At 45.3% G+C, this 26,296-nt stretch overlaps 1 protein-coding gene across 1 annotated transcript in view; it reads right to left on the reverse strand.

The window, feature by feature from the left end:
* Positions 1-26,296, reverse strand: part of LOC149286414 (hepatocyte nuclear factor 1-beta-like) — a 70,848-nt gene that overhangs the window by 22,659 nt on the left and 21,893 nt on the right. The window contains exons 2-4 of the mRNA XM_089494199.1: positions 24,312-24,511; positions 17,101-17,365; positions 12,208-12,446 (exon numbers count right to left, since the gene is read on the reverse strand). Of these exons, the coding sequence (XP_089350325.1) occupies positions 12,208-12,446; positions 17,101-17,365; positions 24,312-24,511 (704 nt within the window). The remainder of the gene's footprint in view (positions 1-12,207; positions 12,447-17,100; positions 17,366-24,311; positions 24,512-26,296) is intronic.

The following is a 26,296-nucleotide window of genomic DNA, read 5'->3' on the forward strand; positions in this document are numbered from 1 at the left end:
GCGGGTTTTGTGCGACGTCGTGTGAAATCGTTTCGTGTAATTACGCGATTTATCTGGGATATTCACGGGATAAGCTCCCGATCTCCTTCGTTTGATAAACTGTTATGATTCTATGATTCTGTGATCCAAACCCCAGCAGATACCTAGAGCTCACTGTACAGTATTAACTGTTTCATCTTCCCACTCCTTTCTTGTGCTGGAAGATCTTATTCTGGGTTTGAAAACCACGCATCTCAAGAAAAACTACCGCCTCAAAATCATATGCGGGCTATTTGACGTTAACAACTGAAATGAAAATGACCTCAAAATCATTCACCTTCAAATTACTAACTGGTCTGCCTTTGACAAAAAACTGCTTTAGACCCCACAAAAGCAAAGAAATATCTGCCTTAGTTTTTTGTGGGTTCTTTGGGCTCTGTGTCCATGTTCTAGAAGAGTTGATTCCTGACGTTTCACCAGCATCTGTGGTTGGCATCTTCAGAGAATGCTGGCATGGAAGTGAGTGGGGTATATATATACTGGGTGACTTCCATGCCAGCATTCTCTGAAGATGCCAACCACAGATGCTGGCGAAACGTCAGGAATAAACTCTTCCAGAACATGGCCACATTGCCCAAAAACCCACAAAAAACTATGGATTCTGGCCATGAAAGACCCCGACTTCACAATATCTGCTTCTTTTACACTCCAACCTCTGTGAGTAATTGGGTTTGATCTGGCTGCGGAAACGGAGAGCAGGTTGCCATTCAAAAGATGCCCGAAAGTGTTAAAATCTCCCTGGGCCATAACACGAATGCTTTATGTCCATTATAAACCAGTTTATTGGGACTGCTCCTCCTCTGTCCATTCGGAGGCTGCCATAAAGCTCTAATTATCCCCAATAAAACCAGAAAGGGTTCCTAAACAACATCTTGGGCTGAAATAACACCATCGTGAGCAAGAAAGCGTAAAAAGCCAAGGCTGGATTGGCCTTGTCCCTTTCGGCATTAAACTCCGGCCTGTTTTGGTGTTATGAAAGAGGACGATTGCGGCAAACGTTGTCACGCACCAGGCCTTCGCAAGCCTCCACCTCTCCGCCACCGCCAAACAACTTTCTTGGAACAATCCGAAAATGTAAGGTACACAAAGGCAGGGAGATTGTAAAGACGAGGCCTGTGTTGTAACTCTCGCGTGTTCCCTGGCTGCGATAAGATAGGACAAGCTGTCTCTGGTTTGGTTTACTTTGGTGGGTACCACTGCTTGGATCAGTGGGAAGAGAGATGCCAAGGTTCAGATGTGTCAGGAAACATCTCCTTCTCACCTTGAAGCCCTTCTCTTGGGCCTCATTCCCACTTACAACAAAAGCGGTTTGTGATCTGAATCAATGGATCGATTCGACAACGGAGCGTGGTTCCCACTACATTTGCCCCGATCGCATTTTTACCCTGTAAAATAAACAACTTGTGGTTCACATTCACGAATGAATCGGTTCAAAATGGACCCGCTCCAGCCAGCCGAAGGGCAAATTTAAATCGATTCCAATCCACATCTGGTTCACACTTGCAGACAATTGATTTATCCAAAAAGAGTTGGAAAACATCGGCGTCAAAAGGACGCGGGTTAAATGGGTATGGCATGTGTCCCCCTCCCCTCTCCGAATCGCTTCAGAGAACTGATTAAAGTCATTTGAACTGGTTCAAACCGATTTGCGATCCAGTTTAAAAGGTAGTGGGAATCAGGCCTCGGACTCCAGGGTCTCGACACTCTCTGTACAAATTGTCATGCCTTTTTCAGTAGAGCCACCAAAAGTGTAGAGCTAATAAAACCTCGGCCATAGGAACCCATTGGGTGACTTTGGGAAAGTCACTTGCTCTCAGCCTCAGGGGAAGGCAATGACAAACCTCCTTTGGCCAAATGCATCTGAAGAAGTAGACTTTAGTCTACCAAAGCTCATGCTGCCAATTTCCAAAACAGCCTTGAAAAATATAACTTTAAACAAGTAACTAAAAATGTGGCAGAGTAGAGTAGCCTCTTTCCCCGGTTACACTGCTTATGAAATGCATTCTTGTTATACCCTCTTCATTACCAGAAATAAATAAGTCATTGCAAGCGGATGCCCGACTTGTAGTTTACTTCCAAGTTCTGCTCTTCATATAGTCTTAACTTCACATGCTCCATTTCCACCTCAACATTAGGAGGAGCTTCCTGACAGTAAGGGCTGTTCGACAGTGGAACACACTCCTTCCTTGGAGAGATGTGGAGTCTCCTTCCTTGGAGGTCTTTAAGCAGAGGCTGGATGGCCATCTGTCAGGGATGCTTTGATTGAGAGTTCCTGCATGGCAGAATGGGGTTGGACTGGATGGCCCTTGGGGTCTCTTCCAACTCTATCATTCTATGATTCTATGATACTTTTTTAAGTCTTGACAGTAAGGGCTGTTCAACAGTGGAACACATTCCTTCCTCAGAGATTGTAGTGGAGTCTCCTTCCTTGGAGGTTTTCAAGCAGAGGCTGGATGGCCATCTGTCAGGGATGCTTTGGTTGGGAGTTCCTGCATGGCAGAATGGGGTTGGACTGGATGGCCCTTGGGGTCTCTTCCAACTCTACGATGCTATGAAATCCACTGGTTTAAGTTGCTGAGTCTGCCTAAAGTGGCCAACATGGGTAGCTACTGATGAGGCTTATGTTTGTACTCTATTGGTATATTATTTTAGCATTTTGGCATTTTACAGTGTTGTGTTTTATTGTTTAGTTTTTGGTTATATACGCCTGATGTTCCGCCCTTTGGTGAAAAGAGTGTTATAAGTAAACGTCCTACACTTGTCCCTCCACCTTTGCGGCTTTGACTTTTGCGGCTTTGATTGTTCACGGATTTTATTAATGTGTTCTCTCTAGGGATATCTAGGCCCTCCAGCGCAACTCTATGGTCAACTTTAACCAAAAGTCGCACTGATGGACCTAGAGGCCCTATACAGACAGGCCAAAATAAAGCTGCTTCAGGTCACTTTGGAGGTATGGTGTTTCAATGATGCATGCATCCTGAGAGTCTGGAAGCTGCACCAAAGCTGCACTCCAGTCCTTAGGACTGAAGCATGGCTTTGATGTGGCTTGTGGACTCTTAGGACGCATGTATCATTTAAACAGCATACCTCCAAAGTGACCCAAAGCAGCTTTATTTTGGCCTGTCTGTATCAGGCCAGAGATTCCTAGAAAAGACACTCCACTCGGCATTTGTAGTGCAATTCTATGGCCAATGTCTGGTAGATGTCAACCACAGAATTGCACTGGAGGACCTAGAGATTCCAGAGTGTTCTCTCAGGTAATGTTTTTGTCATTTGCGGTTTTCCCCACATTCAGGGGGGGTCCTATGCCCCTAACCCCAGCAAATGTGGAGGGACGAGTGTATTACTATTGCTATAATTTCATGTTTAGACTGGGGTCCCATATCCAAGATATCTCAATATGTATATGCAAGCATTCCAAAATCCTTTAAAAATCCAGAATCCAAAACGCTCCTGGTCCCTAGGGTTTCAGATAAGAGAGACTCAACCGGTAGTAAATGCTTGTTCGGTGAAACCGTGGTGCAAAACACACTGCAGAAATAATCCAGTTTGAAGCTGCTTTAACTGCCTGGCTCAATGCTAAGGAATTCTGTGAACTGTAGTTTTGTGAGAGCTCTGGAGCCACACTAAGCGACAGTTCCCAGGATTCTCTAGCACCGAACCAAGGCAGTTAAAGTGGTTTCAAACTGGATTATTTCTGCAGTGGATTTTGGACCCATGCCCAACGGATCTCATCTGAAGTCTGATTATGGTGCTGCCATTGCAGAGCTCATAGGAGAGGCTATAGTATTTGGGAGCCGCAAGCAAAGGGGCAGCAGAAACACAGTCTGAGGCATGCTATTAAGCCCTTAAGAAAAGAATTTAGGGCTCCAGACAGCCTCACAAAAACGGTGCAAGGACAGTTCAAATCCCAGCAGGCAGAGCCATCAATGGGGTCAGTGGAAACAGCTGGGAGCTGCCTCTTTGACCCTCCTCATGCCACCTCCTGCTTGCATGGTGCAGGTGGGTATATTAAAACTGGAAGGTTAAACTGCCAATGAAAAGGTTTACGGCACTGGTTTCCAGACTTTTAGCACCGAGGGGATGCCGGGCATGTGAATTTATTGTCAAGGGACCCCTTGTGTATGTGACACAAAAACCCAGCCTCCTGCAGAGGATTCTACGGTGCATCCTTGAAACAAACCTGCAAAGGAATTTAAGAAGAGGCCTCCTGGACCAGATCAAGGGTCTTTTCTAGTTTGCTAAAAGTTTCAGATGAATCAAAGCATGTTTCAGATGGAGGGATCCATGCTTTAGATGGAGCTATCCATGCTTTAGATGAATCAATGCATGTTTTGGATGGTTCTATCCATGTTTCAGATGGAGCTATCCATGTTTTAGATGAATCAATGCATGTTTCAGATGGAGCTATCCACCTTTTAGATGGAGCTATCCATGTTTTAGATGAATCAGTTCATGTTTCAGATAGAGCTATCCATGTTTCAGATGGAGCTACATGAATCAATCCATGCTTCAGATGGAGCTATCCATGTTTTAGATGAATCAATGCATGCTTCAGATGGAGCTATCCACCTTTTAGATGGAGCTATCCATGTTTTAGATGAATCAGTTCATGTTTCAGATAGAGCTATCCATGTTTCAGATGGAGCTACATGAATCAATCCATGTTTCAGATGGAGCTATCCATGTTTTAGATGAATCAATGCATGCTTCAGATGGAGCTATCCACCTTTTAGATGGAGCTATCCATGTTTTAGATGAATCAGTTCATGTTTCAGATAGAGCTATCCATGTTTCAGATGGAGCTACATGAATCAATCCATGTTTCAGATGGAGCTATCTATGTTTTAGATGAATCAATGCATGCTTCAGATGGAGCTATCCACCTTTTAGATGGAGCTATCCATGTTTTAGATGAATCAGTTCATGTTTCAGATAGAGCTATCCATGTTTCAGATGGAGCTACATGAATCAATCCATGTTTCAGATGGAGCTATCCATGTTTTAGATGAATCAATGCATGTTTCAGATGGAGCTATCCACCTTTTAGATGCAGCTATCCATGTTTTAGATGAATCAGTTCATGTTTCAGATAGAGCTATCCATGTTTCAGATGGAGCTACATGAATCAATCCATGTTTTAGATGAATCAATGCATGTTTCAGATGGAGCTATCCATCTTTTAGATGAATCAATGCATGTTTCAGATGGAGCTATCCATCTTTTAGATGAATCAAAGCATGTCTCAGATGGATCAATTCATGTTTCAGATGAAGCTATCCATGCTTCAGATGAAGTTATCCATGTTTTAGATGGAGCTATCCATGTTTTAGATGAATTAATGCATGTTTCAGATGGATCTATCCATGTTTCAGACAAATCAATGCATTTCAGATGGATCTATCCATGCTTCAGATGGATCAATCCACATCTTGCCTATAAGAGCATCTGAGCTGTTGGTTCATGAATTCGGTCCATCCTCTTTCCACATGCTTTTCAAAAACAAAAACACTGCCTTAAAAACCCATTTTTAAAAGATTTGGTTAAACGTCCATTGTTCATGAAATGCAAATATGCCATTGTATCGTAAAATCAATACATTTACATGTTGTTGTTGTTGTTGTTATTGCCGTGTCCCTCCAAGGTGTTTCCGACTTATGGTGACCCTAAAGCAGTGATTCCCAAACTTTGCTCCTCCAGATGTTTTGGACTTCAGCTCCCATAATTCCTGACAATTAGCCAAGGTGGCTGGGCCTTATGGGAACTGAAGTCCAAAACACCTGGAGGACCAGAGTTTTGGAACCTCTGCCCTAAGGCAACCCTATAATGTCCTTTGTCCTCAAATATGCTTCTCTATAGGAACTTTGGTTGGTGTTTCGAGAGGGGCGAAACGAAACGATCAGTTCATTTCATAGGAAGAATAGACAGGTCCTGGTAAAAAGCCAAGAAAATACACTGCAGAATCCATACAGCTTGACACTGCTTTAACCGTGGAATCCCAGGATTTGTAGTTTTACACAGTCTTTCACCTTTGCTGCCAAAACTTACTGGTGCCTCACAAAACCACAAATCCCAGGAGACTGTCGGAAGGAGCCACGATAGCTAAAGTCATGTCAAACTCCATTATTTCTACCATGTGGATGCACCCTGCAACTTATAGAGTGAAGAAATCTTGCAAAGGAATTGGGAGAAACTATTATGCCTTATGTTGGCTATTTGCTGTAATAAATGAACTGAACTGAATTATGCCAGAAGCTGTCTTTAGAAGTCATAGCTATCAGTTTGGCTCCGTCTTGTCTATAGAAGGGGAAGGCGAATACTGAGCTAAACTGATAGGCATGGTGATAGAGTCTCCTTCCTTGGAGGTCTTTAAACAGAGGCTGGATGGCCATCTGTCAGGGATGCTTTGATTTGGATTTCCTGCATGGCAGAAGGGGGTTGGACCGGATGGCCCTAGGGCAGAATGGGCTTGGATCGGAAGGCCCTTGGGCAGAATGGGCTTGGACCGGATGGCCCTTGGGCAGAATGGGCTTGGACCGGATGGCCCTTGGGCAAAATGGGGTTGGACCGGATGGCCCTTGGGCAGAATGGGCTTGGACCGGATGGCCCTTGGGCAGAATGGGCTTGGACCGGATGGCCCTTGGGCAGAATGGGCTTGGACCGGATGGCCCTTGGGCAGAATGGGCTTGGACTGGATGGCCCTTGGGCAGAATGGGCTTGGACCGGATGGCCCTTGGGCAGAATGGGGTTGGACCGGATGGCCCTTGGGCAGAATGGGGTTGGACCGGATGGCCCTTGGGCAGAATGGGGTTGGACCGGATGGCCCTTGGGCAGAATGGGGTTGGACCGGATGGCCCTTGGGCAGAATGGGGTTGGACTGGATGGCCCTAGTGGTCTCTTCCAACTCTACGATTCTATGATTCTATGATTCTATGACTCCTAGAGACAGCTTCCAGTGTACCTAGAAATGACATAATACCTTTTCCCTATCTCTTTGCAAGGTTTCTTCAACAGAGTCCTCTCTTTTGCAGAGTAACATCTGAGCCCTCCAAGGCCTGCAAGCGAAGGGCCACATCTCCTGCTGATCCAAATGCCAGCATTAAAAGGAAGGGATTGGGGAAGGGAGAGAAAAGGGTCCCATCTCAATGGCCTTCCCATCCTCCTTAAATAAAATGGACTCTGGTTTGAACAATCCTAGCTGCCCTTAATAGAGAAAAACAAAAGAATGTCATGATAGGGGAACTGGATAGACACTGGTGGGGGGGGGGGGGATGCAGAGGATACATCAAAGGGGCCCAGGACAGTTCAAAGGCCGAACTTTAATTGTCAATTAAGCATGCATAACGAAAAAAACAATGCCATGACAACCCCCAGACTCCATGCTGGCGTATTATTGTAAAGTTGGGGTGGGGGAAACACAGAAAACAGCTGATTTTGCTGACAATGTGCTTGCAGGGCATCTTGTAAGCAATCAGGCTCCAACAGAAAGGCCGGCTCCCTACTCTGTCACCATCACCAGGAATGAATGGGGCATTCCTCCGCAAGGGTCACCCCGTGGTCACCGAGGGGGCAGGAGTGGGCACCGCGAGTGGCTTCAAAGGGGCATTCGGAGTTTGGTTTCAATCCTGCAGATTACGGGGTCTGTTGTTGTTGTGTGCCTTCAAGTCGTTTCCGACTTATGGCAACCCTAAGCTTTTCTTGGCACATTTCTTCAGAGGGGGTTCCCATTGCCATTCTCGGAAACTGAGACAGTGTGATGTGCCCACTGTCGGTTTCCATGGCCAAGCCAGGATTCCTATCCTGGTCTCCAGAGTCATAGTCCAACACCCCAAATGCAACGCCATGTTGGCTCTCAGGATCTGCTTTCTGGTTCTCGAACTCCCCTAGTTGAAGCCAGGTGGCAGATATCACTGAGAGTGTATCTACACTGCAGAATTCAAGCAGTCTGGCACCATTTTAACTGCCAAGCTACATTAGGTGTAATGCACAAGGCGTAAATAAATGTCATGTTTAGACTTGTTTTCTCTCTCCAAGATATTTCATTATGTTGGTACAAATATTCCAAAATCCAAAAAACTCTGAAATCCCGGATACTTCTGGTCCCAAACATTTTGGATCGGGAAGACACAGTCCATATCAGAAATGAGCTAACTGTCCTCATTCCACATTACAATCATAGAATCATAGAATCATAGAATCATAGAGTTGGAAGAGACCCCAAGGGCCATCCAGTCCAACCCCATTCTGCCATGCAGGAAATCCAATTCAAAGCATCCCTGACAGATGGCCATCCAGCCTCTGTTTAAAGACCTCCAAGGAAGGAGACTCTATCACCTTCCGAGGAAGTGCATTCCACTGCGTAACAGCCCTTACTGTCAGGAAGTTCCTCCTAATGTTCAGGTGGAATCTCTTTTCCTGTAGCTTGCATCCATTGTTCCGGGTCCTGTTCTCTGGAGCAGCAGAAAACAAGCTTGCTCCCTCCTCAATATGACATCCTTTCAAATATTTAAACAGGGCTATCATATCACCTCTTAACCTTCTTTTCTCCAGGCTAAACATCCCCAGCTCCCTAAGTCGTTCCTCATAGGGCATGGTTTCCAGACCCTTCACCATTTTTGTCGCCCTCCTTTGGACACGCTCCAGTTTCTCAATGTCCTTTCTGAATTGTGGTGCCCAGAACTGGACACAATATTCTTTCTTTTTCAGCAATCTACCTGAGCAAAGGAAAATAAGTTTTTAATTCCTATTATGGGGAGTTTAAAACGCTTGCTAACAATCCACCACAAATCTCCCAGGGATCTGTCACTAGATCTGACGGATTTCTGCCCACTTTTGCACTAAGACTCACTGGCCTTGTTGGGAAATCCCATCTAAAACAAAACTGTTGAATGGTACATCAACACTTGATTCAATGGGCCTACTCCAGTTAAAGCTAACTAAGGCCTGATACAGACAGCCAAAATAAAGCTGCTTCGAGTCACTTTGGAGGTATGGTGTTTCAATGATACATGCGTCCTAAGAGTCCAGAAGCCGCACCAAAACCATGATCCAGTCCTAAGGACTGGAGTGCAGCTTCGGTGCAACTTCCAGACTCTTAGGACGCATGCATCATTGAAACACCATACCTCCAAAGTGACCCGAAGCAGCTTTATTTTGGCCTGTCTGTATAGGGCCATAGGTCTTTAACTCTTTTCTGCTTTTCTCCTTTGACGATGCTTTGTTCATCTCTGGAGTGCTAGGCACATAACTCTTCGTGATTCATTTCTTTATCCCGGATTTGGAGTGATCTTGAAAGAAGAGCATCAGAAGTTGCCTAATACAGAGGGTCCTTGGTGTCTATTGGGTTTGGTTATAGGACCCTCTGTGGATACCCAAATCTGTGGATGCTCAAATCTCATTAGATACAGTGGCATCGTAAAATGGCGTCTCATATAAAATGGCAAAATCTAAATGGAATTTAGATTTTGTAGAATGTTTTTAATCTGCAAGTGCTTGAATCCATGAATAAAAAATCTGTGGATATGGAGGGACAACTTTACTAAAGGGTTGCATCTCAGCGTTTGTATAAAAGCAGGCACAGAAAGACCAAGGCTGCAGTCCTGGGAGAAAGTCCCTCTTATCTCTGGGGAACCTATTTCCAAGTAAGCTTGTGTAGATTAAAAGGCAGCATTCCTCTGTACGATTTTGCGGCTCCCTGCTCTGCAGGGACTGAAATCTATTTTGAACTTTGAACCATTATACCTCCCTCTCTTTTAACTTTCCTGGCCCTTAAACTGATAAGAGGACAAGCTGATGTAGGGTGCATCTACGCTGTAGAAATAATGCAGTTTGACACCACTTGAAGTGGTGGTTTTCATCTCCGAAGATGCCAACCACAGATGCTGGTGAAATGTCAGATACAAACTCTTCCAGAACATGGCCATATAGCCTGAACAACCCACAAAAAACTATGGATACCGGCCATGAAAGCCTTTGACTTCACACCACTTTAAGGGCTTGTAGCACCATCCTATGGGATCCTGGGATTTATCATCTTTAGCTTTCTTGGTCAAAGAGTGGTGGGGCCATCGCCAAACTATAACTCTCAGGATTCTGTAGGAAGGAGGCTGTGGCAGTTAAAGAGGAATTGACTGTAATGCATGTCTTTAATGTGTCTGGAATACATTCGCATCGTCGACTCTGTCTTCATTCAAGTGCTAGCACATGTGTGCCATGAAACATGCAGAGATGTGCATCAAGGTGGTTCCAACAAACCCAGAATGCATAAGCGAGAGCATATGCATAGTCGTGCTAAAAAACCCGACATCGGGAAAAGACTTGAGATCGATTATCTTGGGTCAATCGGATAAAACTTAATTGGATGCCTAGTTTTTTTGTGGGTGTTTTTTGGGCTATGTAGCCATGTTCTAGAAGAGTTTATTCCTGATGTTTCTCCAGCATCCGTGGCTGGCATCTTCAGAGAATTCTCTTCTAAAACATGGCCACATAGCATGAAAATCCCGCAAAAAATCCATGGATGCCGGCTATGAAAGCCTTCGGTTTCACGTTAATCGGATGCATTCGCAACAAAGATTCAGCCCAGATTCTACCTGGACTCTTTCCACCATCTGTAAAAACGGATTCCTCCGTCGGCCTTGGAATTGCCAGGTGTGGGCCTCTCATTCCCAAATAGGATAGGAGGGCACCAGAGGTCCCTTCGCCGCCATCCTTTAAAAGGAATGGAGGGTGGGGAGAGGGAGAGGATGCTCAATTGTTTAAGGCACCAGCAGTGAGACCTCCCCCCAAAGAAAAGCGCTAGTGACCCTACAGTGACCGGAGCGCTTGTCACAGAGCTGATTTCGGTTGTTTGCCTCTTGAGCTCACTGACTTTGGTGTGTAGATTACAGGTACGGGAACAATGGGGATTGTTTTCCCCAACAATGCGCCTTGCTCCACAGCACTACCACTCGCTCATTCAGTCTCTCCCCACCCCCCAGATTAAACGCCAACTCTCTCCTACACTCTTGTCTCTTTCCAATCTCTGTTTCAGTGGGGCAAGTTGGGTTTCCTTCTCTGAAACACATTCTAGCAATGTAGTTCCCACTCGTTGATTAAAATCATTTTGGTACTCCATGGTAAAGGTTTCGCTTTTTTCCACGGTTGTGTAGCAGTGACATGAGATTGCAGACAGAAATTGACAGCTCTGAGTAGCTTATTTCTCTAATGCCTTACCTTCTTCATAGCCATTACATTGCCTGATGAAGAAGCCGGTGGAGCTTCGAAAGCTTGCAACATCTATTTTGTACATTTTGGTTAGTCCAATAAAGGTATTACTGGCCTGTTACAGACTGCCAAAATAAAGCTGCTTCGGGTCTCTTTGGAGGTATGCTATTTAAACGATGCACGGGTCCTAAGAGTCCGGAGGTTGTGCCAAAGCCACACTCCATTCCTAAGCACTGGAGTGCAGCTTTGGTGCAGCTTCCGGATTCTTAGGGTGCATGCATCATTTAAACAGCATACCTCCAAAGAGACCCGAAGCAGCTTTATTTTGGCAGTCTGTAACACACCACTGTTTTGTTGATTGTAGTGTGCCGCCTGAATTCTACCCATTATGTTACTTTTGAAATGTCACTCTGCCATGCCCTTGTCACACCCTTCCTCCATTCATTGGAAATGTGTTGCAAGTAAATCTTTACTTCCAAGCACTGATGAATACTGAACATGGAACATTTTATGGCGATGGGAACAGAATCGCAGTGGCAAGAAGGAAAGCAAGTAAACTACAGCAGCCGCACTCCAAGGTGCAAGATTTTGCTGCACATCAAGGGTTCATCACATGACAGGTTGAGTCTCCTTTATCTGAAATGCTTCGATTTGGGATTTTTAAATTGTTTTAGAATATTTGCATATAGATAATGCGATATCTTGGGGACGGGACCCAAACCTAAACATGAAATTAATTTATGTTTCATGTACACATGAAACAAAATTTGTGAAGCATTAGATATGAAAGGTGTTACTATCTCAGCCACACATGTGGACAGTTTTGGATTTGGGGGTATTTTGGATTTGGGGGTATTTTGGATTTTGGATTTCCAGATTAAGGGAGACTCAACCTGTAGTTGGCATACAAACACACACATTTCTGTCCATTTCTTTGGAAAACAACTGATCTCAGACTTAGCTTACCTGGCATTTTGCTCGGCGGGGAAGAGCTGGTTTGGGCATGGTGAGGAGAGCCGTGAGAGAGCAAAAGGTTCATGGTGTGAGGCTGGCCTGTGTTGTAGGCATCCATGGCCAACTTTTGGCGAAAGGCCTCCTCTTTCCTCCGGTTTGCAAACCAGTTGTAGACGCGGACTTCCGTCACCAAATTTGAACCCAAGCCATGCGCTTTCGAAGGGGACACACCTCGCTGGAGGCATTCTGCCCTAGGAGGACAAATAAAAATGAAAAGGACACATTCAGAAGGTTGAAATAAGCAGCGTAATGATGGTGGGGTTCAAAGATATAGCCGTGTTAGTCTCTAGAATCAGTATGTAGAGAGATCTTATAGCACCTTTGAGATGAACTGAAAGAAAGAAATTGGCAGCAGGAGCTTTCATAGACTTAAAGTCTACCAAATGCATTTGAGGAAGTAGACTGAAGTCCACAAAAGCTCATGCTGCCAACTTCTTTCTTTCAGTTAGTATCAAAGATGCTACAAGATCTACATAATACAATGATGGGTATTAGATATACAGCAGAGGAAGCAACCTGTTTATTCCTAGACTTCCGTCTACTTCCTCGGATGCATTGGTCTACGAAAGCTCCTGCTGCCAACTTCTTTCTTTCAGTGAGTCTCAAAGGTGCTACAAGATCTCTCCACATACTTGACCCTATATATGCATCTAAGGAAGTAGACTGAAGTCTAGGAAAGCTCCTGCTGCCAACTTCTTTCTTTCAGTGAGTCTCAAAGGTGCTACAAGATCTCTCCACATACTTGACCCTATATATGCATCTAAGGAAGTAGACTGAAGTCTAGGAAAGCTCCTGCTGCCAACTTCTTTCTTTCAGTGAGTCTCAAAGGTGCTACAAGATCTCTCCACATACTTGACCCTATATATGCATCTAAGGAAGTAGACTGAAGTCTAGGAAAGCTCCTGCTGCCAACTTCTTTCTTTCAGTGAGTCTCAAAGGTGCTCCAAGATCTCTCCACATACTTGACCCTATATATGCATCTAAGGAAGTAGACTGAAGTCTAGGAAAGCTCCTGCTGCCAACTTCTTTCTTTCAGTGAGTCTCAAAGGTGCTACAAGATCTCTCCACATACTTGACCCTATATATGCATCTAAGGAAGTGGACTGAAGTCTAGGAAAGCTCCTGCTGCTTCTTTATTTCAGTGAGTCTCAAAGGTGCTCCAAGATCTCTCCACATACTTGACCCTATATATGCATCTAAGGAAGTAGACTGAAATCTAGGAAAGCTCCTGCTGCCAACTTCTTCCTTTCAGTGAGTCTCAAAGGTGCTCCAAGATCTCTCCACATACTTGACCCTATATATGCATCTAAGGAAGTAGACTGAAGTCTAGGAAAGCTCACACTGCCAACTTCTTTCTTTCAGTGAGTCTCAAAGGTGCTCCAAGATCTCTCCACATACTTGACCCTATATATGCATCTAAGGAAGTAGACTGAAGTCTAGGAAAGCTCCTGCTGCCAACTTCTTCCTTTCAGTGAGTCTCAAAGGTGCTCCAAGATCTCTCCACATACTTGACCCTATATATGCATCTAAGGAAGTAGACTGAAGTCTAGGAAAGCTCCTGCTGCCAACTTCTTTCTTTCAGTGAGTCTCAAAGGTGCTATAAGATCTCTCTACATACTGATCCCACAGACGAACACGGCTATATCTTTGAATTCTACATTTTGCGGCGCCTTGTCTTCTTTTGCGGTTGGGACATCAGGTCCCTCTGCTTGAAGAGGTAGTGTAGAAATGTTTTAAATAAATACATCAATGGGAGGATTGTATCTGAGGCCTGGAGACCAGAGATAGCTGTGCACATTAAAGTGGAAGGTGCTATACTCCTAATGAATATCTATCAGGGAGAGATCTGAAACACTATTGTAGATACACAGTCTTATTGTTCTTGGGGAATGCAAGAACAATGGCTACCTCTTTTGACTCCATGCGCATGCAGCTTGCAAAGAGAGAAGAAGGGTTGGTGAGCATTGCCTGATTAACTATGATGAAATGCTGATAAAACACTTCTCTAGGCATTTTTCTAGGTTCTCCAGCGGATTCTATGGTCAACTCACAGTCAACTGTGGAAGAAAATGATGAAGAAATGGGGTAATAACTCGTTTGGGGAAGCAAATGTTCTTTTTAGATACTAGGCATGGCCATTTATATATTCCATTTCATTTGTATGCCGCCTTTCTCTTAGGAATGGGCCCAAGGCGGCTCGCAGATTTTCACTAGAGACTTAAGGCTGCATCTGCACTGCAAAAAAATAATCCAGGTTGACGCCACTTTAACTGCATGGGATTCTGAGATTAGTCGTTTTGTGAGACATTTAGCTTTCTCCGTCAGAGACCTCTGGTGCCACAACGAACCATAATTCTCATAATATCATAACCTTGGACCATTGCGATTAAAGTGGTGCCCAACCGGATTATTTCTGCAGTGCGGATGCAGCCTTACTGAACTGTGTTTCTAACATTCGACAGAATGAGGCGGCAGCAGATTTGGTGTGGCATGAATGGACATGAAATCCATATTTATTTAATATGTCCTTACTGTATTCTTTTACTGTTGGAGATTTAAGTTGTTCTGATTGTACTATTTACTATTGGAGCATCTTTACTGTCGGAGATGAGGAAAGATGCTTGAAGGAGTAGGGATGCAAGCGTTCATGAGTTCCCATGCCAAAATAATTTCAGGCACTGTACACCTTCACTTCGACCGGTTGAGAGACTGTCTGGAAGCATACTAGATAGTTTCAATAAGAGTATCAATTGTTGGATGGGATTGAAGTCAACACAACACTCATTGCAACGGCTCCATTAGCTGAGGGTCCATTTCCAGACACAATTCAACATGATTTTGATCTATAAAGCCCTGTACTGTTTGGGTCCAGGTTATCGGCAGGACTGTATCTCCCGCTATGAGCTCCTTATAGCTATACTTTTTAATGTTTAGGTACTATTCTTAATTTGTATGGTTTTAAATTTGCTGAGGAAGTAGACTTTAGTCTAGGAAAGCTCCTGCTGCCAATGTCTTTGGCCTGTTCCAGACTGCCAAAATAAAGCTGCTTGGAGTCTCTTTGGAAGTATGCTGTTTAAATGATGCGTGCATCCTAAGAATCTGGAAGCTGCACCAAAGCTGCACTCCAGTGCTTAGGAATGGAGTGTGGCTTTGGCGCGAGCACCCTAAGAATCCAGAAGCTGCACCAAAGCTGCACTCCAGTGCTTAGGAATGGAGTGTGGCTTTGGCGTGAGCATCCTAAGAATCCAGAAGCTGCACCAAAGCTGCTCTCCAGCGCTTAGGAATGGAGTGTGGCTTTGGCGCGAGCACCCTAAGAATCCAGAAGCTGCACCAAAGCTGCACTCCAGCGCTTAGGAATGGAGTGTGGCTTTGGTGCGAGCGTCCTAAGAATCCAGAAGCTGCACCAAAGCTGCACTCCAGCGCTTAGGAATGGAGTGTGGCTTTGGCGTGAGCATCCTAAGAATCCAGAAGCTGCACCAAAGCTGCACTCCAGTGCTTAGGAATGGAGTGTGGCTTTGGCGCGAGCATCCTAAGAATCCAGAAGCTGCACCAAAGCTGCACTCCAGCGCTTAGGAATGGAGTGTGGCTTTGGCGTGAGCATCCTAAGAATCCGGAAGCTGCACCAAAGCTGCACTCCAGCGCTTAGGAATGGAGTGTGGCTTTGGCGCGACCTCCGGACTCTTAGGATCCATGCGTCATTTAAATAGCATACCTCCAAAGAGACCCCAAGCAGCTTTATTTGGGCAGTCTGTAACAGGCCTTTCTTTCAGTGAGTCTCAAAGATGCTACAAGTTCTCTCTACGTTCTCTCTACAGACTAATATGGCTATATCTTTGAATAGGATTTGTGCCTTTCTTTGCTACTGTATTTTAGATGCCCAGTGGGCTTCATTTATCTTGGCAGCAGTTTCAGTTACAAATTGTACAGGTTTGCTCCTACAACCTCTGTTGTTGACTTACGCTAGGTATTGGGAAAAGTAGGTTCTCTTCCCTGTGACACAGAATGTGCCAGACGTTGCACACAATGGAGGTTTGCTTTGAAACAACAAAAGCTGTGCCATCTGCCAAGAAGCTGCTATTTAATTAGACTCAACAAGAGAAGTTGCCCATTTACAGTCCACACATCCACATTCTTTTGGCACAGGACTCCTGTGAAAGTGGAAAAAGCACAAATACAATAACTACTGAGATTGTTTTTACCTCTCTAGGAACCTCTAGGTCCTCCGGTGCAACTCTGTGGTCAACATGGACCAAACGTTGACCATAGAATCGCATGCAGAACCTAGAAATGCCTGGAGAAGTGTTTTCTTTAGGAGTCTCTAGGTCCTTCAAGCACAACTCTGTGGTCAGCATCAATTGAAATTTGACCGTAGAATAATGTTAGAGAATGCAGGAATGCCTAGAGAAGTGTTTTCTCTAGGAATCTCTAAGTCCTTCAATTGCAACTTTGTGGTCAACATCAACTGAAAGCTAACCATAGAATCGCTGTAGAAAAGCTAGAAATGCCTAGAGAAGTGTTTCTGTAGGAATCTCTAAGTCTTTCAGCGCAACTCTATGGTCAACATCAACTGAAATTTGACCATAAAATCACGCTGGCGAAGCTAGAAATGCCTAGAGGAGTGTTTTCTCTAGGAATCTCTAGGTCCTCCAGCATGACTCTATGGTCAACGTCTAGCACAGTCACACTAGAGGACCTAGAGATTCCTAAAGAGAACGTATCAATGAAATCGGTGAATAATCAAACCTGCAAAAGTCAAAACTGCAAATATGGAGGGCTGACTGTATATATTTATTTACCCTGGTTCTCGTTTTAAGGGTTTTTGGAGGATGGGGAGTTGGGGTTTACCTGTTGCACTCCTCTACCAAGGCTTCCCTTTCTTCCTTGCTGGGGTTCTTTTGCCGGTCGTAGGCCTGGTACAATATCTGCTGAGAAGCAGGACCCCACTTGAAGCGGTTGCGCCGCATCTTCTTGCTGGGCGTTTCGGCACAGGGGTCGTCTATCTGGCCCATGCCCTGGCTTTGCTGGTTGAACTCTGGAAAGAGAAACAGCAGCTGATCTTGACTGCTTTTGTCTGTCATATTTCCAGAACCCTGGACTGTCTGGTTGAATTCTGAAAGAGAAAGGAGCAGATTTGATCGGGCTTACAGCCCCCGCCACTCAGAAAGACACCGTTCATGCATTGTTTCATTTGATTTTCTGAGGCTGGCCAGCTAGTTTGGTTTTAAGGGGACTTTGGTCTTCTAGGGGGTAGGAGACATAGGGCCCAAACAGACAGGCCTAAATAAAGCTGCTTCAGGTCACTTTGGAGGTATGCTATTTGAATGATGCATGTGTCCTAAGAGGCCAGAAGCTGCACCAAAGCCACACTCCAGTCCTAAGTTCTGGAGCACACCTTTGGCGCAGCTTCTGGCCTCTTAATATGCATGTGTCATTTAAACAGCCTATCTCCAAAGTGACCCAAAGCACAACTTTGGAGGAATACTGATTCTGGAATATCAGTATGCAAAGGATCTTACAGCACCTTCGAGGAGCACCAGTTCACTCCATGCAACTGAAGAAGGAGACCACATCTATGGAAGCTTATGCCACACCTTGTTACAACTGCTCAGTTAGTCTCAAATGTGCTACAAGATCCCTTTGCATATCGGTCTTCTAGGTAGCAACCAAGACTCTGTGTATCGGACGGCCCAACTTTAGGAAGCCACCAAGGGTGTCAAGGTTGCACTTGCCTCAGTAGAAAGAGAAATGCCTGCCTCTTGGATTCACAGCTGGCTAGATGTGGGGAGGGAGAGGACAAGAAGCAACCCCTTAGGGCCAGGTTTCAAATGTTTACAACATGCAGAAATATTATATTCCTCCTCTATACAGGCCCCGTGCTATTGAAGTTTTTTGAAACTGTTTTTCAGAGTACAGGTTGAGATTCCCTTATGCCAAAATCCAAAATTGCCCACATAGGTGGCTGAGACATTGACACCTTTGCTTTCTGATGATTCGGTGTACACCAACTTTGTTACCTTCGGGCTACGCGTATAAGGTGTATATGAAGCATAAATGAATTTTGTGTTTAGACTTGGGTCCCGTCTCCAATATGCATCATTATGTATATGCAAATATTCCCCAATCTGAAAAACTCTGAAATCCAAAATGCTTCTGGTGCCAAGCATTTCAGATAAGGAGACTCAATCCGTACAGGATGCACTAATAGGATGCAGATGGAAGGCAGTCTTTTGCCTTATCCATTGCCACACATACATGCACAATGTCCATATGCATACCTTGTTTTAATCCTATGCTACATTATTTCTACGGTGTAGATGCACCCTAAGTCATCACTGAAAGCAATCTGAGCAAATAAGGTCTTCACGTGGCAATAGGATGACCCCAGAAATGACAACGGGGAGCCTCTGGAGATGCAGGATGCCATGGCTACAAAGGCTGTCTCTCCCTTTGCCACTTCAGAAGGCAGAAGAGTGGACAAATCAAAGATGGACATTGAAGATACACTTCTGGAACCGAGCCATGGGACACAAAACTCCCCAAAGCAGGGATAAAATTAGATTAGAAGCTTCTACTTTAGGCAGAATGAAGCAACCATAGCAGGCACTCTTTGGAGGCCACAGTGACAGACCCCACCTGAACCCCTCAGCCATATTGGTTACAGGGAATAACCCCTTCCAAACTCCCTAAAGTAACTTGCAGCCCTCAAGTGTGAAAGAAGTCAAAGTCCAGTCACAAGTACAGTGCGCCCGCTCCATACACGGGTGTTCCATACACGGTTGCACCATACACGGCTTCCTATTTACGCGGAAGCCACGTCGCACACGCACCGCACCGCCGCGAGCACGAGCCCCATTATATTGAATGGGGCTCAAGCTTACGCAGATCCCCCGCGTAAGGCAAAGCTCCACTGTATTTTAAGTCATTTGACTACCAGCCCAGCTCATATTTTCCTGTGCCAAGAGTGTGCCAACTATGGGGCATATCCTTATTCAGGCCTGCAATGGCATGCCTAGGATAGTCAGCCCTCCATAACCATGGATTTTATATCAATGGATTTAACGGAGGAAGATTTCACTTGTACAGTCGGACTTCTGTATCCACAGGGTCCTTATCCATGAACCCAAATATACATAAATTCCAATAAACATTTGATTATGCCATTTTATAGGACACCATTTTACTATGCTGTTGTAATTAATGGGACTGGCGCATCCAGGCATGACAGAGCTGATGAACGGGTGTGAAAGGGAGGAAATTCACTTTCCTATTCAGCTAGCAAACCCTCCAGATCCATGAGTTACCCCTTTCCACCATCGCAGCGGATGAAACCCCCTCTTAGGTGTCCCCCAGTGCAGTCCGCACTCCCCACACCAACCAAATGACACCCCTAAAGGCTGAATTGAACAGACTCCCTAAAGCTCTGTCTGTAGAGAGATCTTGTAGCAACTTTGGGACTAATTGAAAGAAAGAAGTTGGCAGCATGAGCTTTCCTAAACTTCAGTCTTCTTCCTCAGAATGCATATAGTGGAATGGAGTCTTCCACTCCACAGTATGCATCTGAGGAAGTAGACTGAAGTCTGCCAACTTCTTTCACTCAATGAGTCTCCAAGGTGCTACATACTCTCTACATACTGATTCTACAGACTTACATGGCTATGTCTTTGAACTCTCCCTAAAGCTCTGGCCTGTTACAGACTGCCAAAATAAAGCTGCTTCGGGTCTCTTTGGAGGTATGCTCTTTAAATGATGCATAGGTCCTAAGAGTCCGGAGGTCGCGCCAAAGCCACACTCCATTCCTAAGCACTGGAGTGCAGCTTTGGCGCAGCTTCCGGATTCTTAGGATGCATGCATCATTTAAACAGCATACCTCCAAAGAGACCCCAAGCAGCCTTATTTTGGCAGTCTGTAACAGGCCTCTGTCACCTTTTCCTTCCCCTGTTTGCCCAACCAGCCTTAATAACTAAGAGCAGAAGCTATTAGACCAAAACCTGCCCTCTGTATGGAGATGCCTGGGGGGGCTAAAACATTGCTTATTCAACGACAAAGAAGTCAAGCCTTCAAAGACCCCAAACCTCTACCAAGGGGGAGGAAAAAGATGATGAGATGAGGGATGAGTCTTGATACGTGCCAATACAAAGTGTTGGTTATTACCTTCCGGTCCCAATACAAAGTGTTGGTTATTACCTTCCGGTCCCAATACAAAGTGTTGGTTATTACCTTTAAAGCCCTACATGGCTTGGGCCCGAGTTACTTGAGGGAACGCCTCTCCCTATATAATCTGCCCCGCACCCTTAGAACAATGGGGAAACTCCTACTTGAACATCCTAAGATGAGACTGGCAACAACCCACAGAGCTTACTCAGCGACAGCGCCTACTCTTTGGAACGCTCTCCCGGAAGATAGAATCTCCTTCCTTGGAGGTCTTTAAGCAGAGGCTGGATGGACATCTGTTGGGGATGCTTTGATTTGGATTTCCTGCATGGCAGAAGGGGGTTGGACTGGATGGCCCTAGTGGTCTCTTCCAACTCTACGATTCTATGATTCTAAGAGATCCGTTCTAGTGGTACATTGGAAGCCTTTAAAAAGGCTTTAAAAAACCTTCAGCAAGTAACAGAACAGCAAGTAAGCTAATTAGCAAGTAAGCTAATTAGCCCCCAACAGTCTGGGTACTCATTTTAGCTCCCTCCTCGGAAGGATGCAAGCCTGAGTCGAGCTTGGGCCCTTTTGCTGGTCTTGAACTCGCAACCTTGTGGTCTTGAGTGAATGGCTGCAGTACAGGCATTGAACCACTGCGCCACCAGGGCTCCTTCCCACTTCGCCACCAGGGCTCCTTCCCACTGCGCCACCAGGGCTCCTTCCCACTTCGCCACCAGGGCTCCTTCCCACTTCGCCACCAGGGCTCCTTCCCACTGCGCCACCAGGGCTCCTTCCCACTGCGCCACCAGGGCTCCTTCATTATTATTATGAATGAGATGCTCTGATCTGTGCCCAAGCCATTCATCAATGATAGCTATCCTAAGCAACACCTATTGATATCTTGCTTCAAATCCTGGTACCATAAAATAAAAAAAAGTTGGGGGAGGCAAACAGTCAACAAGATTATCTTTAGATGTGAGAGACTGCAAACCAGCTAATTGGATCACTGTGTCCAAATGGCATTGTTTCGTCAAGGAGACCTGGCTGGGTTCGACACAATAGGCCTATTTAATTTCAGGCAGATCTTGGGAGACAAGGGGGAAAGATAGGACTTCTGGAGCAGCAAATTCTTGTTCCTGCTCTCTCTTTCCCTCCAAAGAGAAGAGGAAGCAGAACAGGGTGGGATGGCTGAGGCAGGATCCAAAGTGATCTCCAGGTGATCTCTTCCAGTGATTGAAGCTATGAATTGTAGCTGTACCAACCAGTTAGCAGACGACACAGAGCGTTGCAGAAATAAAGACATTTAACAGCAATTTAACTGCCATGATTCCATCCTGCAGAAACCTGGGACATGTAGTTTGGGGAGGCACAAGAGCTCTCTGACAGATCAGGCTTGCCAAACTACAGCTCCCAGGATTCCACAGGATGGAGCCATGAGAGTTGAAGTGTTGTTGTTGTTGTTGCTGTGTGCCTTCAAGTCGTTTCCGACTCAAGGTGTTCTCGGCAAGTTTTGTTCAGAGGAGGTTTGCCGTTGCCATCCTCTGAGGCTGAGAGAGTGCGACTTGCCCAGGGTCACCCAGTGGGTTTACATGGCTGAGCCAGGATTTGAACCCTGGTCTCCAGAGTCTAAGGCTTCAACCGCTATACCATGTGTCAGCTTTATTTCAGCAATGTGAAAGAGCTGCTAAATGAATCTATGGCCTGTTACAGACTGCCAAAATAAAGCTGCTTGGGGTCTCTTTGGAGGTATGCTGTTTAAATGACGCATGGTTCCTAAGAGTCCGGAGGTCGCGCCAAAGCCACACTCCATTCCTAAGCACTGGAGTGCAGCTTTGGCGCAGCTTCCGGATTCTTAGGATGCATGCATCATTTAAACAGCATACCTCCAAAGAGACCCCAAGCAGCTTTATTTTGGCAGTCTGTAACAGGCCTATAGTCAGCCTCAGGAGAAGGAAATGTCAAACCCCCTCTGAACAAAACTTGCCAAGAAAACCCCATGATAGCTTCCCTTTAGGGTTGCCATAAGTCAGAAGTGACTTGAATGCATATAGGAACTATATGAACAAAGCCACTGGCCTTGCCTGTTGAGGGATTCTGCAAAGCACCACCCCAAAAAGTAACATTTCCATTCCATGTTATGTGTATAAGGTAGCATTGCATGCTATATTGCGGGAAGCCCTCTACTCAAGGGTTGTATGGCAAAGTATGTGCTTTGCATCCTGAAGTTCTAGAATGGAACCCCTTGGAGCTTTCCATAAAAGATTTTGGAGGAAGGAAGCAAAGCCGTTCCACAAACCCTGATGAAAGATGAATTGGTTTTGCCAATACCTTTTCCTTCCCCATCTCCTTTGCCTTCTGTGTTTGCCTTTTGAGAGCGGTGGTCCTAGTCGGCATAGCTAATGGTGGGCTATGTTGAGAGCTGTAGCCCAAAAACATCTGGCAAACATCTGCACTTTGCCCAGTCCTGGTAAAGATGGTAATCTGAGAACAGAGACTGCTTGGTTTTCCTGGTTGTGGGTAAGCCACTTTGGATGACTGTTACCTACTAGTGGATTATGTATTCTAGGGTGCATCCAGTGATTCCCAAACTCTGGTTCTCCAGGTGTTTGGGACTTCAGATCCCAGAAGCCTCAGCCATCTTGGCCAATGACATGCCATTCAGGGAGATGAAGTCCAAAACAGCTGGAAGGCCAAAGTTTGGGAATCATTCACTACACTGTTGAAATAATGCAGTTTGACACCACTTTAAGTGTTGTAGCTCCATCCTACGGAAACCTGGGATTTGTTGCTTCACAAGGTCTTTAGCCTTCTCGCCACGCTACAAATCCCAGAGTTCTGTAGGATGGAGCCATAGCAGTTAAAGTGGTGTCAAACTGCATTCTTTCTACAGTGTGGGAATAGTAGAAATGTGTAGTTTTACAAGGTCTTGAGCCTTCTCTGCCAAAGAGTGCTGGCGCCTCACAAAACTATAAATCGCCAGATTCTGTAGGATTGAAGCCATGGCACTCAAAGTGGTGTCAAATTGTATTATGTAGATAAACCCCCAGTGCCTTGAGAACATTGGAAGAAAGGTGAGTTATAACTGTAGCTGAAAAAGACATAATGGCCTGTTACAGACTGCCAAAATAAAGCTGCTTTGGGTCTCTTTGGAGGTATGCTATTTAAATGACGCATGGGTCCTAAGAGTCCGGAGGTTGCGCCAAAGCCACACTCCATTCCTAAGCACTGGAGGGCAGCTTTGGTGCAGCTTCCGGATTCTTAGGATGCATGTATCATTTAAACAGCATACCTCCAAAGAGACCCCAAGCAGCTTTATTTTGGCAGTCTGGAACAGGCACAGACTGCCAAAATAAAGCTGCTTCGGGTCTATTTGGAGGTATGCTATTTAAATGATGCATGGGTCCTAAGAGTTCGGAGGTTGTGCCAAAGCCACACTCCATTCCTAAGCACTGGAGTGCAGCTTTGGTGCAGCTTCTGGATTCTTAGGATGCATGCATCGTTTAAACAGCATACCTCCAAAGAGACCCCAAGCAGCTTTATTTTTCAGTCTGTAACAGGCCGATGATTATCATTGTAGGTAATAAATACACTTAAACCAGCAGCTTATTGCAAGCTCCATTGGAAGGTATCTTCATTCAGCAGAAAACCCTGACTCTGGAAAGCGTGAGACAATAATTTTTACCATACAGAATGGCCAGGAAACCTATCCAAGGCTAACCGTGTCGCAGCAAAATACAATTTTCATACGTGGTCAACATGGCTACCCTTGGATATGTTTCCTGGACTTAAAAATACTGAATTGGGCTGCAATAGGGGAAAGAGGGAGTTAACGGACTGGGACTTTGAGGTTTTTACATTCGACAAAGGTAAAACTCTTCCATTTGGAGTACTACCCACCCCAACAAGCCAACAGTACTTACGCCTAAGAATCTCCCTCTGCTTCCGGACGTACCACGTGTAGAGGGCTGCACGCTTCTGGGTTTTCATGGGGGTCCCCTTGTTGAGATGCTGGGAGAGATGAGACTGGTTCAGTCCAGTGACGTCCACCACTTCCCTTTGCGGGATGTTGTGTTGTTGCATGTAGCCTTTTATCATTTTTGCAGCCCGCCAAGGGTCCTCGCTAAAAGGAAGGGGGAAACAACAGTTAACCTCCAATGAATATAAGTATTGAAGGAGTACGATTAAATCAGGTAAAACACCTGGGTGTGGACGGGAAATAGAAAGGGGATGGGAAATTAAGGCCTGTTACAGACTGCCAAAATAAAGCTGCTTGGGGTCTCTTTGGAGGTATGCTATTTAAATGATGCATGGGTCCTAAGAGTCCGGAGGTTGCGCCAAAGCCACACTCCATTCCTAAGCACTGGAGTGCAGCTTTTGGTGCAGCTTCCAGATTCTTAGGATGCTTGCGCCAAAGCCACACTCCATTCCTAAGCACTGGGGTGCAGCTTTGGTGCAGCTTCTGGATTCTTAGGACGCTCGCGCCAAAGCCACACTCCATTCCTAAGCACTGGAGTGCAGCTTTTGGTGCAGCTTCCAGATTCTTAGGATGCTCGCGCCAAAGCCACACTCCATTCCTAAGCACTGGGGTGCAGCTTTGGTGCAGCTTCTGGATTCTTAGGACGCTCGCGCCAAAGCCACACTCCATTCCTAAGCGCTGGAGTGCAGCTTTGGTGCAGCTTCTGGATTCTTAGGATGCTCGCGCCAAAGCCACACTCCATTCCTAAGCGCTGGAGTGCAGCTTTGGTGCAGCTTCTGGATTCTTAGGACGCTCGCGCCAAAGCCACACTCCATTCCTAAGCGCTGGAGTGCAGCTTTGGTGCAGCTTCTGGATTCTTAGGATGCTCGCGCCAAAGCCACACTCCATTCCTAAGCGCTGGAGTGCAGCTTTGGTGCAGCTTCTGGATTCTTAGGATGCTCGCGCCAAAGCCACACTCCATTCCTAAGCGCTGGAGTGCAGCTTTGGTGCAGCTTCTGGATTCTTAGGATGCTCGCGCCAAAGCCACACTCCATTCCTAAGCGCTGGAGTGCAGCTTTGGTGCAGCTTCCGCATTCTTAGGATGCATGCATCATTTAAACAGCATACCTCCAAAGAGACCCCAAGCAGCTTTATTTTGGCAGTCTGTAACAGGGAATTTGCTTCTGAATAGACGTGTATTGAAAGAATTGCCTTATTGGAAACAGCAATGGGAATTGCCCAGCCTTCTAGCTATCTGTAGGACCACACAGTTTCCACTGATGGTCTTCCATCATCATCAAGTTGTAAATCCCAATAAACTCCGTCGAACTTTGCTTCTGAGTAGATATGCATAAATCACATTGTCCTGTTGGTCTATTATCGCCTCCCGCTGCTCAAAATGCTTACAGCGATGATTACTTTGGGATGAGAGAGTGTAAAACCTCGGTTAAAAATTTAAACCGGTCATAAAAATAAACTATGGCCATTCACGGACACTGATAAATGAGTGAAAACTTTCTTTTTCCTTGGGAAAAAAAAGGTTATTTGGTTGGAATACAACTTCCACATAATGTTAAAAGCTGTGCTCAGAAAGTTGCTAAAATCAGAGCTGTAAAAAGTTGGGGGCTTTTTCGTTCTCTTCAGCGCATAGAGCATAGAAAGCATTATTTCATTGATTGATAACTCTCATATTCTCCTAAAAGCAGTGATTCCAAAGCTGTAAAAAAGGCTGCAGAAAGTTTGGGGTTTTCTCTCTCTCTCTCTCTTCAGTATAGAGGTTAGAAAATTTAATTTCCATCAGATCAATATTTTTATCCTTTGTTATATTTTATAAAGCTATCACGATCAATGCTTTTTCTATAAGGCTGAATAACATCACTGGGACCCCCCCCTCCTGTCTCATATTAACAGGGACATTCATGGGGATCAGGCCGGCTGGGGGATTCTGGG

This window comes from Sceloporus occidentalis, unplaced genomic scaffold (genome assembly GCF_023333645.1).
Source record: "Sceloporus occidentalis isolate IW3139 unplaced genomic scaffold, rSceOcc1.0.p SCAF_69, whole genome shotgun sequence".
Taxonomy (NCBI): Eukaryota; Metazoa; Chordata; class Lepidosauria; order Squamata; family Phrynosomatidae; genus Sceloporus; species Sceloporus occidentalis.